At 49.5% G+C, this 13440-nt stretch overlaps 2 protein-coding genes across 2 annotated transcripts in view; both read right to left on the bottom strand.

Annotated features, from left to right (window-relative positions):
- The window catches only part of LOC308575124 (uncharacterized protein), a 467635-nt gene that overhangs the window by 192513 nt on the left and 261682 nt on the right, over positions 1-13440 (bottom strand). The window lies entirely within an intron of this gene.
- LOC308575235 (SLAM family member 5-like) lies at positions 5344-12455 on the bottom strand. The gene is made up of 3 exons (XM_081173877.1): positions 12134-12455; positions 7629-7886; positions 5344-6021 (listed from the first exon to the last, which is right to left on the bottom strand). The coding sequence occupies exons 1-3, from the start codon at positions 12318-12320 to the stop codon at positions 5831-5833; spliced, it is 636 nt and encodes a 211-aa protein (XP_081030003.1). The 5' UTR covers positions 12321-12455; the 3' UTR covers positions 5344-5830.

Here is a 13440-nt window from a genome sequence, read left to right on the forward strand (position 1 = left end):
CCTTGATCTCCTTGGAAGAAGCAGGAGGGATATTGTAATAAATGAAAATCTGCCCTTATTCCCCTCTGGGGGACACAAGAGCCCTTTTAGAGTCCTTTGCAGGTTCTCCATCGGTCGGAGAAAATGACAGAGGCCAAGCAGAGAATATGGAGAAGCAAAGCAGCTAGTAAGCCTGATCTTTATGAATCTGTTGCAACAGGGTGCTCCCCTCACACACAGGAGAAGGAGGAGGACCACGAACAAAGGTGTGTCCGCCCTTATATAGACATTTTAAATTGCCCGCCCTGGAGCTCCAGACCACCCCTCCATAACATCATACCTACATCACAGAAAGGGCAGTCTACCACAGAAATCTGAGTGCGTTGTTTCTCTCGTCTGACAGGTTACCTGTTAATGCTCACTTGACTGGATACCCTGGGGAGCCTGGCCAGTCTTTTGTAATGATATCTACTTAGTTCCTGGGCCAGGTCACAGGCTCACCCTATTCAAACACAGACATACCCTTAAGACAGGATTTGTGAAGGAAAAGACAATGGGGAGGCTTTTCCATTTTCCTTGACCTTGCAGAGAAAACATTTGGTCAGTTTGGGAGCCAAAATGGCTCCAGGGCTGCCCTCCTGTGCTGCCTCAGACATGTGACCCATACATTTATGTACGTGTTTGCCTGGCAAATCCATGAACACGCACACACACATACCTTAATTTTTTTTTCCAATATAAAGCTGAGATTCCTGCATTGCAGGGGGTTGGACTGGATGACCTTTGGGGTCCCTTAAAATCCATGATTCTGTGATAATTGCAATCAATCAATAGTGGTGGGATTTAGGTGCGACCCACCCGTCCATCGAAAAAGGCAAGATACGAATGCAATCAATCAATTGAAAATGGAGGCATTAAAATGAGTCAATGCAAGCCAGTGGACGCAGCCAGATCCCTCAGGCCTGGAGCCCCTCCTGGTTCCAGAGCAGCTGTCCTGGGCGATCTTGTATCTCGACAGTCTTTCGGGAAGCGACAGGATCCTGGCGTGCCACTCAGCCAGCGGGAGAATCTACCCAGAAACCGAGGTTTTATTTTCTGTCTGCTGGGGTTTATTTTTAGCTCTGTTCCCATGCCGAGCCCAGCAGGGCCGCGGGGCGGGCAGCGAGCTCACTCAGCCCCCGGCAGGACGGGGATTTTGACAGGCCTCCGCCGTGGCTGCTTGGGCTTCCTTGCCGGTTCTCCAGCTTTGGGGGCAGATGTTTGGGGTGGGGGGCTTTTGAGGGGTGGGGCGGCGCAGAAAGAAAAGGGGTCATGGATGGGGCAGCCTGGCAGAGCCAGATGGAGCAAGGGTGAGCCGATTCGTTCAAAAGACATTTTGTGGCGTCGGAGAGTTGGAAGGGACCCTGAGGGTCATCCAGCCCACCCCCCGGGAGCCACAGATTCATGAAAACTCTTTGAACGGGGAGAAATGGGATTTCATTTAAAAAAGAAGATAAAACCTGTTAATGGAGAAATCTGAGGGCTCCTTGGACAAAAAACCAGGACGCCAGCCAGGAAGACCAGAGCAAAACAGCAGCCAGTCGGCTTGGTCTTGATTGAAGACGGTCGCGACAGGACTCCCACCTGCCTCAAGGTGGAACAAGATGGAAGCCCCATACAAAAGAGAACCCACACTTTTATTAGCTGCTAATCCCCATGTTACACCCCCAAGACTACATCACTCATACATCATGGTTACATCATGAAAGGGGAGGTCTGGTGGCAGGAATCTGAGCGTCCTGGACCCTGCCCCATGGTTCCCCTTGCCCTCCACCATACACCCATAAAGTGTAGCAAAAGAGATATTTACATTTCCCTGTTTCCCAGCCAAGTTCATCACACTCTTGTCTTCATCGTTACCTGTCTGGCACTCAGGTATCAGGAGGCCAGGGATTATCCCTCAGGCAGAGGGGCTGCTGAGTAGCTGAGCTCACAGGTCTAGATGAATTTCCGAAGTTTTCCCAGTGAGCCAGTACAGAGATACATTGATCAGGGAATTCTTACATTTGGTATCGTGCAGCAAAGGCCCTTTGAATAGACAGGAAAAAACTGTGATGAAGTGTTTTGTGGGGACAAGTCACAAAAGTGATGGTGCTGCTTTTGGTAGTGGGCTGCATGTGCAAGATATCAGCTGGAGGGGCAACCCCCCCCCCAAACTATACATAATTTTCTGCAACAAACCCCAAAATAAAGCCGTTCAGTGTTTTGGCACTCGATGCCAATGTCGCTTAGAGACTTTTGCATTCATTGTCCAGAGCAATCCTGGCCGGGCAAGAACAGGCATCTTTGGAAATAATTAGGAAGAAAATGCAGGTGGTCAACTCCGAACTTCCCCCACCCTCCGGACATTTAAAGAGAGGAAAGGGAACCCGGATGCTTAAGGAAGGCACCTCCTGGGTGGGAATATTGCTGAGGCCACGGCATGCCCTGTAAGATGGATTGGGGGCCAAGAGATTCCTCGGTTTGGAGGGACGGGAGACTTCGCTGCCCCTCTGCTATATTTTCTCATCTTTTTTAAAAAAGAAGAATAATACTTTATTTAGAATTCAACAATAACAAAGGGGAAAAGCCCACAGTAATTGTTACATCAATTCATTACAATTAACCGATTTTAACAATACATAAATAGTGATAGAAACGTTACACAACATCACTTTTAACTCAATGCAGTTTTCATATTACGCTTTTATCTCTTTCTTAACGAATCAAAAAGAGAAAGACCAAGAAAGGAGGGACAAAAGAGAAAAGGAAGAAGAAAAAGGGGGAGGAAAAAAGAAAGAAGGAAAAACCCCACACAAAATAAACACATTTGACTATATATATATGCACTATATTTTCTCACCTAGGGCATGTTCCGGGTAGCGTCGCTGCTGCTGCTGCTGCTGTTTCCCAGCCAATGCTGCCACCTAGAGGCCAGCAAAAGGGGCTGCAGCCTCCTTGGCCCAACTGAGCTGCAGTGCTCCTCTCTGGCCACTCTTGCAGGGGGCGCTGTAGAGCCACAAACAACCAAGCCTTCCCCTCCTTCAGCCTGGATAGCACAGAGAGAGAGACTGACTCTGGCCCAGGCCAGACTGGCCATTCGGGATCCAGGCCCTGTCCCCCCAACGCGTCTCAGGAGTGCAGGAAGGCTGCTTTATAGCAAGCTCCGTTGCCTCACCTAGCCCAGGGCTGCCCACACGGACCGGCAGCAGTTCTCCAGGGTTGCAGGCAGGGGGCATTCTCGGACCTGCCTGGAGATGCTGCCAGCGGGGATTGAAGCTGGGACTTTCTGCATGCCCAGCAGGTGCTCTGTCCCTGAGTTATGGCTCTTCCTGTTTATGTCAGCCTAATAATAATAATAATAATAATAATAATAATAATAATAATAATAATAATAATGTTTATTTATACCCTGCCCTCCCCAGCCAAGACCGGGCTCAGGGCGGCTAACACCAGATATAAAATACAACTTAAAAGACAAGATTAAAACATAACATTAAAATGAAGCCTCATTTCAGCAGAAGCTCAAAAACTTTTTGGGGGATGAAAACGTCAAGACTTCACCAAGGCCAACTACCCAGACTGGTCCTACGTGGGCCAGAAAGCATGATTATGCAGAAGCATGAGGACTAGCGCCTTTGTTTTTTAGGGGGGCAGAGGAAGTGGCCTCCTCGTCAGCCAGACCTCTGCCTGGAGGTGTGACTTCAGGGACTGGACCTTCTGCGCACCAGATTCTGCTGTAAAGAAAAAAAGACGGAGCTGCATTTCCTAATTATGCCTTGCTTCGTTACATACGCCTCAACAGTACCCGTTTCCCAGACAACCGTGTTTTATGGTAAACCACCCTCTTTCCCTCTTTGTTTTCTTTCCTTCTGGACTTTTGGGAAAATGCCTTGGTAAAAAAATAAAATTGGTTAGGGGGAGTTGCTGGAGAGAGTTGTTGAGCCTTCAGGGGTCCCGCTCCTTCCTCCCTGAGTAGCGCATCAACACAGGCTCAGGTCTGTGGAGGGCGAAATGATCTGTTTATGAAAAATATGGACCACTCTTTCGTTAAAGCCGTTGCCAACAAAAATGCATGGAACCACACAGTTACAAACGGGCGTCAATTAAACATGGAAGGGTGTCTTAATTGCTTGCAGAGGCCTGGCAGAATAGGAAAGTTTTCAACAAGCTTTTAAAATCTCCAGTTGCAGAGAGTTCCGCAGGGCTGGGCCAATGACTCTCAAGGCTCAGTTCCTTGTTGCCTCACGGATTCATGGAATGACCAAAGCCTGTGGATGATCTCAGTCACGGAACTGCGATATAAGGATTCAGACTGTCCCCGCAGTACCCTGGACCTAAGATGCTCAGGGTTTTGTGAATTAACGTCTCTTGAGAATGGATTTCCTTGCAAAACATTAGGCAAAAAAAGCCCTTACAACTTTCTACAGACCTTTGGTGGTTTTGATTTCATTTTAGCGAAACCGGGAGCCAGGGCAGTGTTGCAATTGCCCAGGGGGAGAGAAGAAAACTAAATGAAAAATTGTTACGTATCTGTTTCATGTAATTTAGACACCGCTCTTGACTGTAAAACAACCAAAACCATCAAAGCAGTTTACAAGCAATAAAATTCTCAGTAAAACAACTCCTTAAAAACATTCAAAAAATTAAAACCAACAACAGATTAGAACACATGCCAACATTCTACATATCTGGACGAAACAATAATGTTTTTAGCGGGTGCCAAAAAGAGTCCAGTTGAAAGCGTCTGCTTGGTGTCAAGAGGCGGGGAGTTCCAAAGTTTAGCTGCTGCCACACTAAGCAATCAAGTTCTTACAAATTCAGAACAGGGGTGCTGTGGCCCCGGGAGCAGTGCCAGTTCCGCCCATTGAAGCAGTCATGGAGGGGGTAATAATGGCACAAGCTTATGCATGTCTACTCATAGCCCTACTATGTCCAATCATGGCACTTCCTACCAGGTCAAGCCTGTATATAGGGCCACAGCGCAAGGGGGCCGGTCTCCGAAACAGCCACAGATTCCACACTCCCCAGTCTCGTCCCTATGTGCTGAGAAGCAAGTGGCGTGGAGTTCCATAGGGCCACCTCCCTGGAAATGGTGCCCAGCACTGTAGCTTATTACAGCATGATTCTGGAAAGGGTGGAAGAATAATAGGTAGCTCAGGGACAGTGCCTCTGCCTGAAATCCCAGAGAGCCGTTGCTGCCAGTCCGTGTGGGCCCAGGGCCTGACTCTGCATACGGCATCTCCCTCTGCTCCAAGCATCAGCTGCAGGACGGACCATCAACTTTGACCGTGAATCTGTTCCTTTTTGCTGGAAATAATAATAATAAATTTTATTTATATCCTGCCCTCCCCAGCCGAAGCCGGGGTAAAAGCGTGCTTTTGGGGGGTACCCAAAATGGATTTGGGAGGAGGCGTGTGCTTGCACACTGCCCAGTAATCTGTTGAGTGTTTGATTTAGCTGGGGTCAGGCTGGATGACCCTCAGGGGTACCATTCTATGATTCTGTGACTGAGGTCTCAAAAAGATTCTCTGTGCTTGGGGCCTTGGCTTCCTGGATTGCAGGGGGTTGGACTTGATGGCCCTCGGGGTTCCCCCCCAAAAAACCTACAGTCCTGTGTCCCTTTCCTTCCAGCTGACTTGTAGGACAGCCTTGAGGGTGAAACTGGCAGAGCGAGGGGTCCTGTTTAGCTGGGAGAAAGAAGCCCCACTGAGCTCAAATGCTGCCGACTCCCGGAAGACTGGAAATAATGTTTGGAGACTTTGGGGAGGGGGGGGGAAGCAGCGGCAAACTTGGCCCTCGCCTTTTCTGAGGAATCGTTTCCGTGTGGACGTTAATTCACGTAGTCCATTTCGTAATCGGCTTCTTGAAAGTGGACGACTTCGTAGTCCACGTCTGTCCGTTCCTTTGAGACCGTGTATTGTGCGGATTTGGCTTTCTTGAAGTGATGATAATAGAGGAAGAAGAGGGGGGCGGGCGTGAGGGTGATTTTGGCAACCCAGTAGCAGAGCACCACGAAAAGTCCTGCGGAAGAGAGAGGGAGAGAGAGAATTGTCTCATGTTTGTTTATTGGGAAAGCGCATAAACTAATTTAGCCCAAAGCCACAAATTCTCCCAAGTGCTGTGCAAAGAGAGGAGGCAAAGGATTGGCTTAAAACCACCAACTCGTCTGGAAACAAATATAAAGGCGTGGGAAGAGCCTGCAGGATCAGACCCACCCAGCCCAGCATCCTAATCTCTCAGGGACCGGATACTCCCAAGGACCTAGGAATCTGGATAGACTGCTCCTGCACCTGGAGTTTCCACAAGAACACAGGAAGAGCCTGGCTGCTGCCGGATCAGGCCGAAGGGGGCCCATCCAGGCCAGCCTCCTCACCAGTTGCCCCAAAGGAAAGCTTAGTGGTCGGATCCGAGCAGAAGAGCAACTCTCTCCAGCAACTGGCATTCAGAAACACTGCTGCCTCCAGTTGTGGCCAGGAGCCCTCCATAGCCCTCTCCTCCTCCATGAATTTGCCCAGTCCTCTTTTAAATCCACCCAAGTCGGTGGCCATGGCTGCCTCCTGTCCGGTGGGAGGGAGTTCCATAGGTTAACTCTGTGCTGCTGTGAAGAAAGACTTTCTTTTATCCTAAGGAGCTAAGCAGTTGGCTCCTTACCTCTCTCGCCCTGACCTGGCCACTGTGATCCACGCGACGGTCACCTCCAGGCTTGATTATTGTAATTCGGTCTACACGGGGCTGCCCTTGAAACTGACCCCAGAAACTCCAGCGGGTGCAGAATGCTGCAGCGAGACTCCTTACGGGGTCCTCACTGCGGGATCACATTCACCCGGTGCTCTACCAGCTGCGCTGGCTCCCGGTGAAGTACAGGGTCAGGTTTAAGGTGCTGGTTTTGACCTTTCAAGCCCTATACGGCCTAGGACCCTCGTACCTACGGGACCGCCTCTCCTGGGATGTCCCACGGAGGACCTTGCGGTCTTCAAACAAAAACATCTTGGAGGTCCCGGGCCACAGGGAGGTTAGGCTGGCCTCAACCAAAGCCAGGGCTTTTTCGGCTGTGGCCCCGATCTGGTGGAACGCTCTCCCACGAGAGACCAGGGCCCTGCGGGACTTGACATCTTTCCGCAGGGCCTGCAAGACAGAGCTGTTCCACCAGGCCTTTGGCCAGGGCACAGTCTGACCCCCTCCTCTGGTGATCCTCAGAGAACTCTAGCCCAATGGTTGCCATGAATTTGACTCTGAATTAATTTTAGAATGAATTGATTTTAGAAATCTGTGTTACTTTTATTGTTGTTAGTCGCTCTGAGCCCGGCTTCGGCTGGGGAGGGCGGGATATAAATAAATTATTATTATTATTATTATTATTATTATTATTATTATTATTATTATTATTATTATTATTATTTTATTATCCATCCTGAATCTGCCAATGGACAACTTCCTTGGATGCCCATGAATTCTAGTTTTAGGAGAGAAGGAGCAAACCTTTCCTCTCTCTGCTTTCTCCATGCCAGGCATTATTTTAGGAACTTCTGCCGTGTCCCTTGCATCATAGGGGGTTGGTCTAGATGACCCTCGGGGTCCCCTCCCAACTCTCCAGTTCTTTGATTCTGCGATTCCCTGAAGGCATTTACCTGAAGCCTTGACCCTGCACTCTTCGTAGGGAGAGATGTTCCGTTTCATCTGGACCCCAAGAGCCTTCGCACCGCATGAGTAGGACTGATTCGCATCTGTGGGGCTCATGACGAGGTCGAGTCGGCTGCTTTGGGAAAGTAGGGCCCCCGTCGCCGTGAGAGTCCAGTTGTAGGTCACGTTGGCCATCTCCCCGGCCCCCAACTCGCAGAACAAAGTGCAGGAGCTGATCTCCCACCACGTTTTGGTGATGTTGATGCCTGCAGAGGGGCAGGGAAAGGTGGGGGGAGAAGAGATGGGCAAGAATTGGGGGGGCAGAGAAAGAAGCACGTCATTCTATTCCCTCCCCAACCCTTTAGGGGACTGAATCTGGCCATAGTGAGCCGACTGTGTGATGCAGCAGCAAAAAAGGCTAAGGCTATTCTAAGCTGCATCAACAGACGTCTAGTGCCCAGATCAAGTGGTAGCACTACTGTATTCTGCCTTGGTCAGACCCCACCTGGAATATTGCGCCCATTTTGGGGCTCCTCAGTTTGAGGAGGATATTGAAAAGCTGGAAGGTGTGCAGAGGAGGCGACTGAGATGGTCATGGGTCAGGAAACGAAGCCTTATGAGGAACAGTTGAGAGAGCTGGAGAAGATACGATAATCTTGATTGTCATTGTCCCTTGAAGAACAACGAAATTTAAAAAATCTACATCAGACATTCTAAAACCCACAAGCCTGCTATCCCAGCTATCCCAGCCTGGTTAGCCCCCTAAAAACTCTGATACCCCATTTTTAAAATACAATATACTCCCATAGAGACTCCTTACACTGCATTTAAAACTAAAATTGCATTTGGATAGAAACTGTTTCTCAGGCGGCTAGTCCTGGCCTTTCTAACCCTGGACCTTCTTCCAGAAGGCAGAAGCTGAAAGAGATCATTTCCGGGGTGCGCACTATCCTGCGCTATCTCTGCAGCTTTCTTATGGCACCTGGAAGCGTAGATTTGATCCAAGGTGGGAAGAGTGCACCCAATTATTCTCTCCACAGTCTTTACAACCCTGGACAGCATTGTTTTTCCCCCTGACCGTGCAGCTCCCAAACCACACACACAGTCCATAAGTTAATACACTCTCAACAGTACCATGGTAAAATGCCATCAACAGGTCCTTGGAGAGATTGTTTTTCCGGAGGATTCTCAGAAAATATAACCTCTGCTGTGCTCTCTTCAGGAGACGGAGAGGAGATATGATGGCCATCTTCAAATATCTCAAGGGTCATCCCGTGGAAGACAGAGCAGGCTTGTTTTCTTCTGCTCCGGAGGGCAGGACGCCAGCCGACAGATTCAAATTTCAAGAAACAAGATTTTGACGAAACTAGGAAGAACTTTCTGCCAGTGGAGCTGCTTGACAGCAGAAGGTGGCAGGCGCTCCTTCCCTGGAGGTTTTTAAGCAGAGGCTGGATGGGCATTTGTGAGAGATGCGTGAATTGCAATTCCTGCATTGCAGGGGGGCTGGACTAGATGACTCCTGGGGTAATTATTATTATTATTATTATTATTATTATTATTATTATTATTATTATTACCCCGCCAATCTTGCTGGGTTTCCCCAGCCATGCTTCCAACTGAATATTAAAAACAATACAGCGTCAGACATTTAAAACTTCCCTAAACAGGGCTGCCTTCAGTTGTCTTCTAAAAGTAAAATAGATGTTTATTTCCTTGACATCTGCTTGGAGGGCGTTCCACAGCTCTGGTGCCACCACTGAGAAGGCCCTCTGCCTGGTTCCCTGTAACTTGGCTTCTCGCAGGGAGGGAACCGCCAGAAGGCCCTCAGCGCTGGACCTCAATGTCTGGGCTGAATGATGGGGTGGAGATGCTCCTTCAGGGATACTGGACCAAGGCTGTTTAGGGCTTTAAAGGTCAGCACCAACACTTTGAATTGTGCTCGGAAACATACTGGGAGCCAATGTAGGTCTTTCAAGACCGGTGTTATGTGGTCCCGGCGGCCGCTCCCAGTCCCCAGTCTAGCTGCCGCATTCTGGATTAGTTGTAGTTTCTGGGTCACCTTCAAAGGTAGCCCCACATAGAGTGCATTGCAGTAGTCCAAGCGAGAGATAACCAGAGCATGCACCACTCTGGCCAGACAGTCCGTGGGCAGGGAGGGTCTCATCCTGCGTACCAGATGGAGCTGGTAGACAGCTGCCCTGGACACAGAATTGACCTGTGCCTCCATGGACAGCTGTGAGTCCAGAATGACTCCCAGGCTGCGCACCTGGTCCTTCAGGGGCACAGTTACCCCATTCAGGACTAGGGACTCCCCCACACCTGCCCACCCCCTGTCCCCCCAAAACAGTACTTCTGTCTTGTCAGAATTCAACCTCAATCCCTTAGCGGCCATTCATCCTCCAACTGCTCCAGACACTCACACAGGACCTTCACCGCCTTCGCTGGTTCCGATTTAAGAGAGAGGCAGAGCTGGGTGGCCTTAAAAGAGTAATGGGGGCATTCATGGAGGGGGGGCTCTGTTCTGCCTCTGCAGTTGGAGGCAGCAAGGCTCCCAAATGGCCCTTCTGGAAACTGCAGGCGGGGGGAGATGGTCTTGCGCGTGAATCCTGCGCGATGGTTTCCCTTTGAGGCAACTGGCTGGCCACTGTGAAGACAGGAGGCTGCGCCAGGGGGGCCACGGCCTTGATGTTCTGGCGAAACGTTGCAATGCGACCGTTGATTGGCTTCCTCTCAAGAACCTGGAAGTTTGACTCAGCTCGTCTTCCGTCTTCGTGGAAGGGATCTGAGTCTCTGAGAGGAGCAAGCTGGTTTCTTATCAACAGAGATGCCGTTGAGCCCCTTGCAGGAAACCAGTCAGCAGCAGGGTAGGAAAGCCTCTCATCAGGCCCTGGACTCTGCGTTCTTGTTTAAAGATGGTTTTGCTCTCACACACCCAGGCATCACACTGCAGGCAGTTCCCCTTTCCTCTTATCTTTCTACACGAATCATGCAACTGTTTTGGCTAACTGCTACTCTGAATTGGTATTATTTCCTGCAGCGTGCAGGGATGTCATGGGGGTGTGAGGGGCTGCTGCTGGCCCTGGATTCATCTGCAGGATTTTTTTTTTTTGGGGGGGGGGAGGAAAAATAGAGCACTGGAAAGTGGGGAGCAGTGTACTTCCTCACCTCCCCCAAATAATAGTACATGCACATTTTGCCTTGTGAGAAGACCCACCTAGTGCAGCCTCCTGCGCTCACAGTGGCCAAATGTCCCTAGGAACCTAGGAACCCAGGTAGACTGCCTCTGGACCTGGAGGTTCCATAAGAACAGAAGAAGAACGTGCCGGGTCAGGCCAAAGGGGGCCCTCAAGTCCAGCCTCCTCTTCTAACAGATGCCTCTTTTAGGAAACCTGCAAGTGGCACCTGGGCACAAGAGCCCTCGCCCCTCCTGCCACCTCCAGCACCTGGTGTTCAGAAGCATCGCTGCCTCCAGCCATTGTGGCTAGTAGCCGTCAATAGCCCTCTCCTCCTCCACAAATTTGTCCAGTCCTCTTTTTAAAGCCACCCAGTTTGGTAGCCATCACTGCCTCCTGCGGAAGGCAGTCCCACAGTTCTAACTACCATATTTTTCACTCCATAACACACACTTTCTTCTTCCTAATAAGTAAGGGGAAATGTCTGTGCGTCTTTTGGAGCAAATGTGTGGTCCCTGGAGCCGAATTGCCCAGGGGCGAAAAGCAGATCGTGCTTTCTTTTTTTGAAAGAGGGAAGTGGGTGTTGAAACAAAGCCGCTGATCCGCAAGTGATCAGGGAGGGAGATAAGCGACGCTAGAGATAAAGGAGGCTGCCTGGGAAGGGGGAGGTAAAAGCCCATGGATCCTCAGAATTTTTGCATTGGGTCACCCCAAATTCACCATCAGATCACATTGCATGTCCATGGCTACAGCCTGCACCAAAAAAAACCATGCACCCACTGTTTCCTGGGGCCACAATGGTGCAAAAACGTGGTTACAAAGCATGGAACCACATGGATCCTCAGGATTTTTGCATTTGGCTACCCCAAACTCACCGTCAAATCACATGTCTGTGGCCACAGCATGAACCACAAAAATCATACATCCACTGTTTCATTCAGAATATTTTTTTTCTTGTTTTCCTCCCCTAAAAACTAGGTGTGACTTATGGTCAGGTGCGTCTTATGGAGTGAAAAATATGTGCTGCATGAAGAAGAACTTTATTTTGCCAGTCCCGAATCAAGTGGCTGTCTCTGTAGCCCAAGATACAGACCCCACATCCTCGATTATGCCCCTTATTTTTCCAACTCATGAGCTGAATCTCTCTAACACCAACTTTTCTCTAAACTACTCCTCCTGGCAACATTTCCCTGAAGATCTACTGGTGCCACAAATAGCAACTCCCATTCGGAGTGACCCCCGCATTGCAGGGGGTTTGGACCCTTGGGACTCCTACCCAACGCTACATTTCTACGATCCTACGGTTCCCGAGGAAGCCTTGCTATGCCCTCAGAACTTACGAAATATGAACAGTGTGTAATTTTCTAAGATGGTCTCGCGGGGGACGACTCCCATCACGACTTCGTAGGGTCCACCGTCTGCCAGGGTCAAGTTGCGTATTTGCAAGACTTTCTTCTCCCTGGAGAAGTTCACTCTCCCAGAATACTCTGCGTCGATGACAAACAAGGGGTGCTGGGGGGTCCACATAGCCAGTGCCTTCTTCCTCGACAAAGACTTCCAGTTCAAGAAGAGCGTGGAGATGTTCTGGGTAGGAATCTCCAGGGGCAACGTGACGGACTCCCCAAAATCTTCGATGACGTCCACCCCTCCTGTGTCATCCAGCCCGGGGGCAACAAACCAAGAAGGGGCAACATCAGTGCCGGATTTACGTATAAGCTAAACAAGGTGTAGCTTAGAGCCCCACTCTCTTGGGAAGAAAAAACCTGGATGTACATTTCCAAAATACAGTGGTACCTCGGGTTAAGAACTTAATTCGTTCCAGAGGTCCGTTCTTAACCTGAAACTGTCCTTAACCTGAAGCACCACTTTAGCTAATGGGGCCTCCCGCTGCTGCCACGCAATTTCTGTTCTCATCCTGAAGCACAGTTTTTAACCCGAGGTACTATTTCTGGGTTAGCGGAATCTGTAACCTGAAGCGTCTGTAACCTGAGGCGTCTGTAACCCGAGGTACCACTGTAAAAAACAAATACAGTGGTGCCTTGGGTTACGTACGCTTCAGGTTACAGACTCCGCTAACCCAGAAATATTACCTCGGGTTAAGAACTTTGCTTCAGGATGAGAACAGAAATCGCATGGCGGCCCCATTAGCTAAAGTGGTGCTTCAGGTTGAGAACAGTTTCAGGTTAAGAATGGATCTCCAGAACGAATTAAGTTCTTAACCCGAGGTACCACTGTAAAACAAAACCTACATACAGGAACAGTGTTTTGTGTTGTGTTGGCTCCTATGATGTAAGTCCTGGGCCCCGCCTGCTCGCCTGCTCCCTAAAATATCACTGCTTTGCTCCTTTCTATATCTAGGGTGCCCACATTCTGCAGGGACTGGTTGCACGGCAACATGGGCAAATGGCTTCAGATACCTATTGGGTCCATAAGTTACCATACAGCATATATTCAACACAAAAAATAGCAACAATTTGTTGTGGACAAAGTACAGCTGGACAGCTGGACATTACCTTCAGTAGCTTAGGGCCTCATCAAACCTAAATCCGGCCCTGGATAAGATGTTATCCCCCCCCCAAAAAAATCTCTGAGCGGTAAGAGATTTCAAGTGATTTTTTTGTACAAGAAAGGTCCCTTCCTACCCTCA

The sequence above is a fragment of the Podarcis bocagei genome, assembly GCF_964188305.1.
Source record: "Podarcis bocagei genome assembly, chromosome: 16".
NCBI classification, from domain to species: Eukaryota; Metazoa; Chordata; class Lepidosauria; order Squamata; family Lacertidae; genus Podarcis; species Podarcis bocagei.

Bases quoted from the DNA above. Each gene is read 5' to 3' on its own strand.
- LOC308575235 (XM_081173877.1), bottom strand. From the start codon at position 12,320: ATGTGGACCCCCCAGCACCCCTTGTTTGTCATCGACGCAGAGTATTCT. The intron at 7,887-12,133 runs GTAAGTTCTGAG...GCCCCTCTGCAG, and splicing joins TTACACACTGTTCATATTTC to GCATCAACATCACCAAAACG. The intron at 6,022-7,628 runs GTAAATGCCTTC...TCTCTTCCGCAG, and splicing joins GTGCAGGGTCAAGGCTTCAG to GACTTTTCGTGGTGCTCTGC.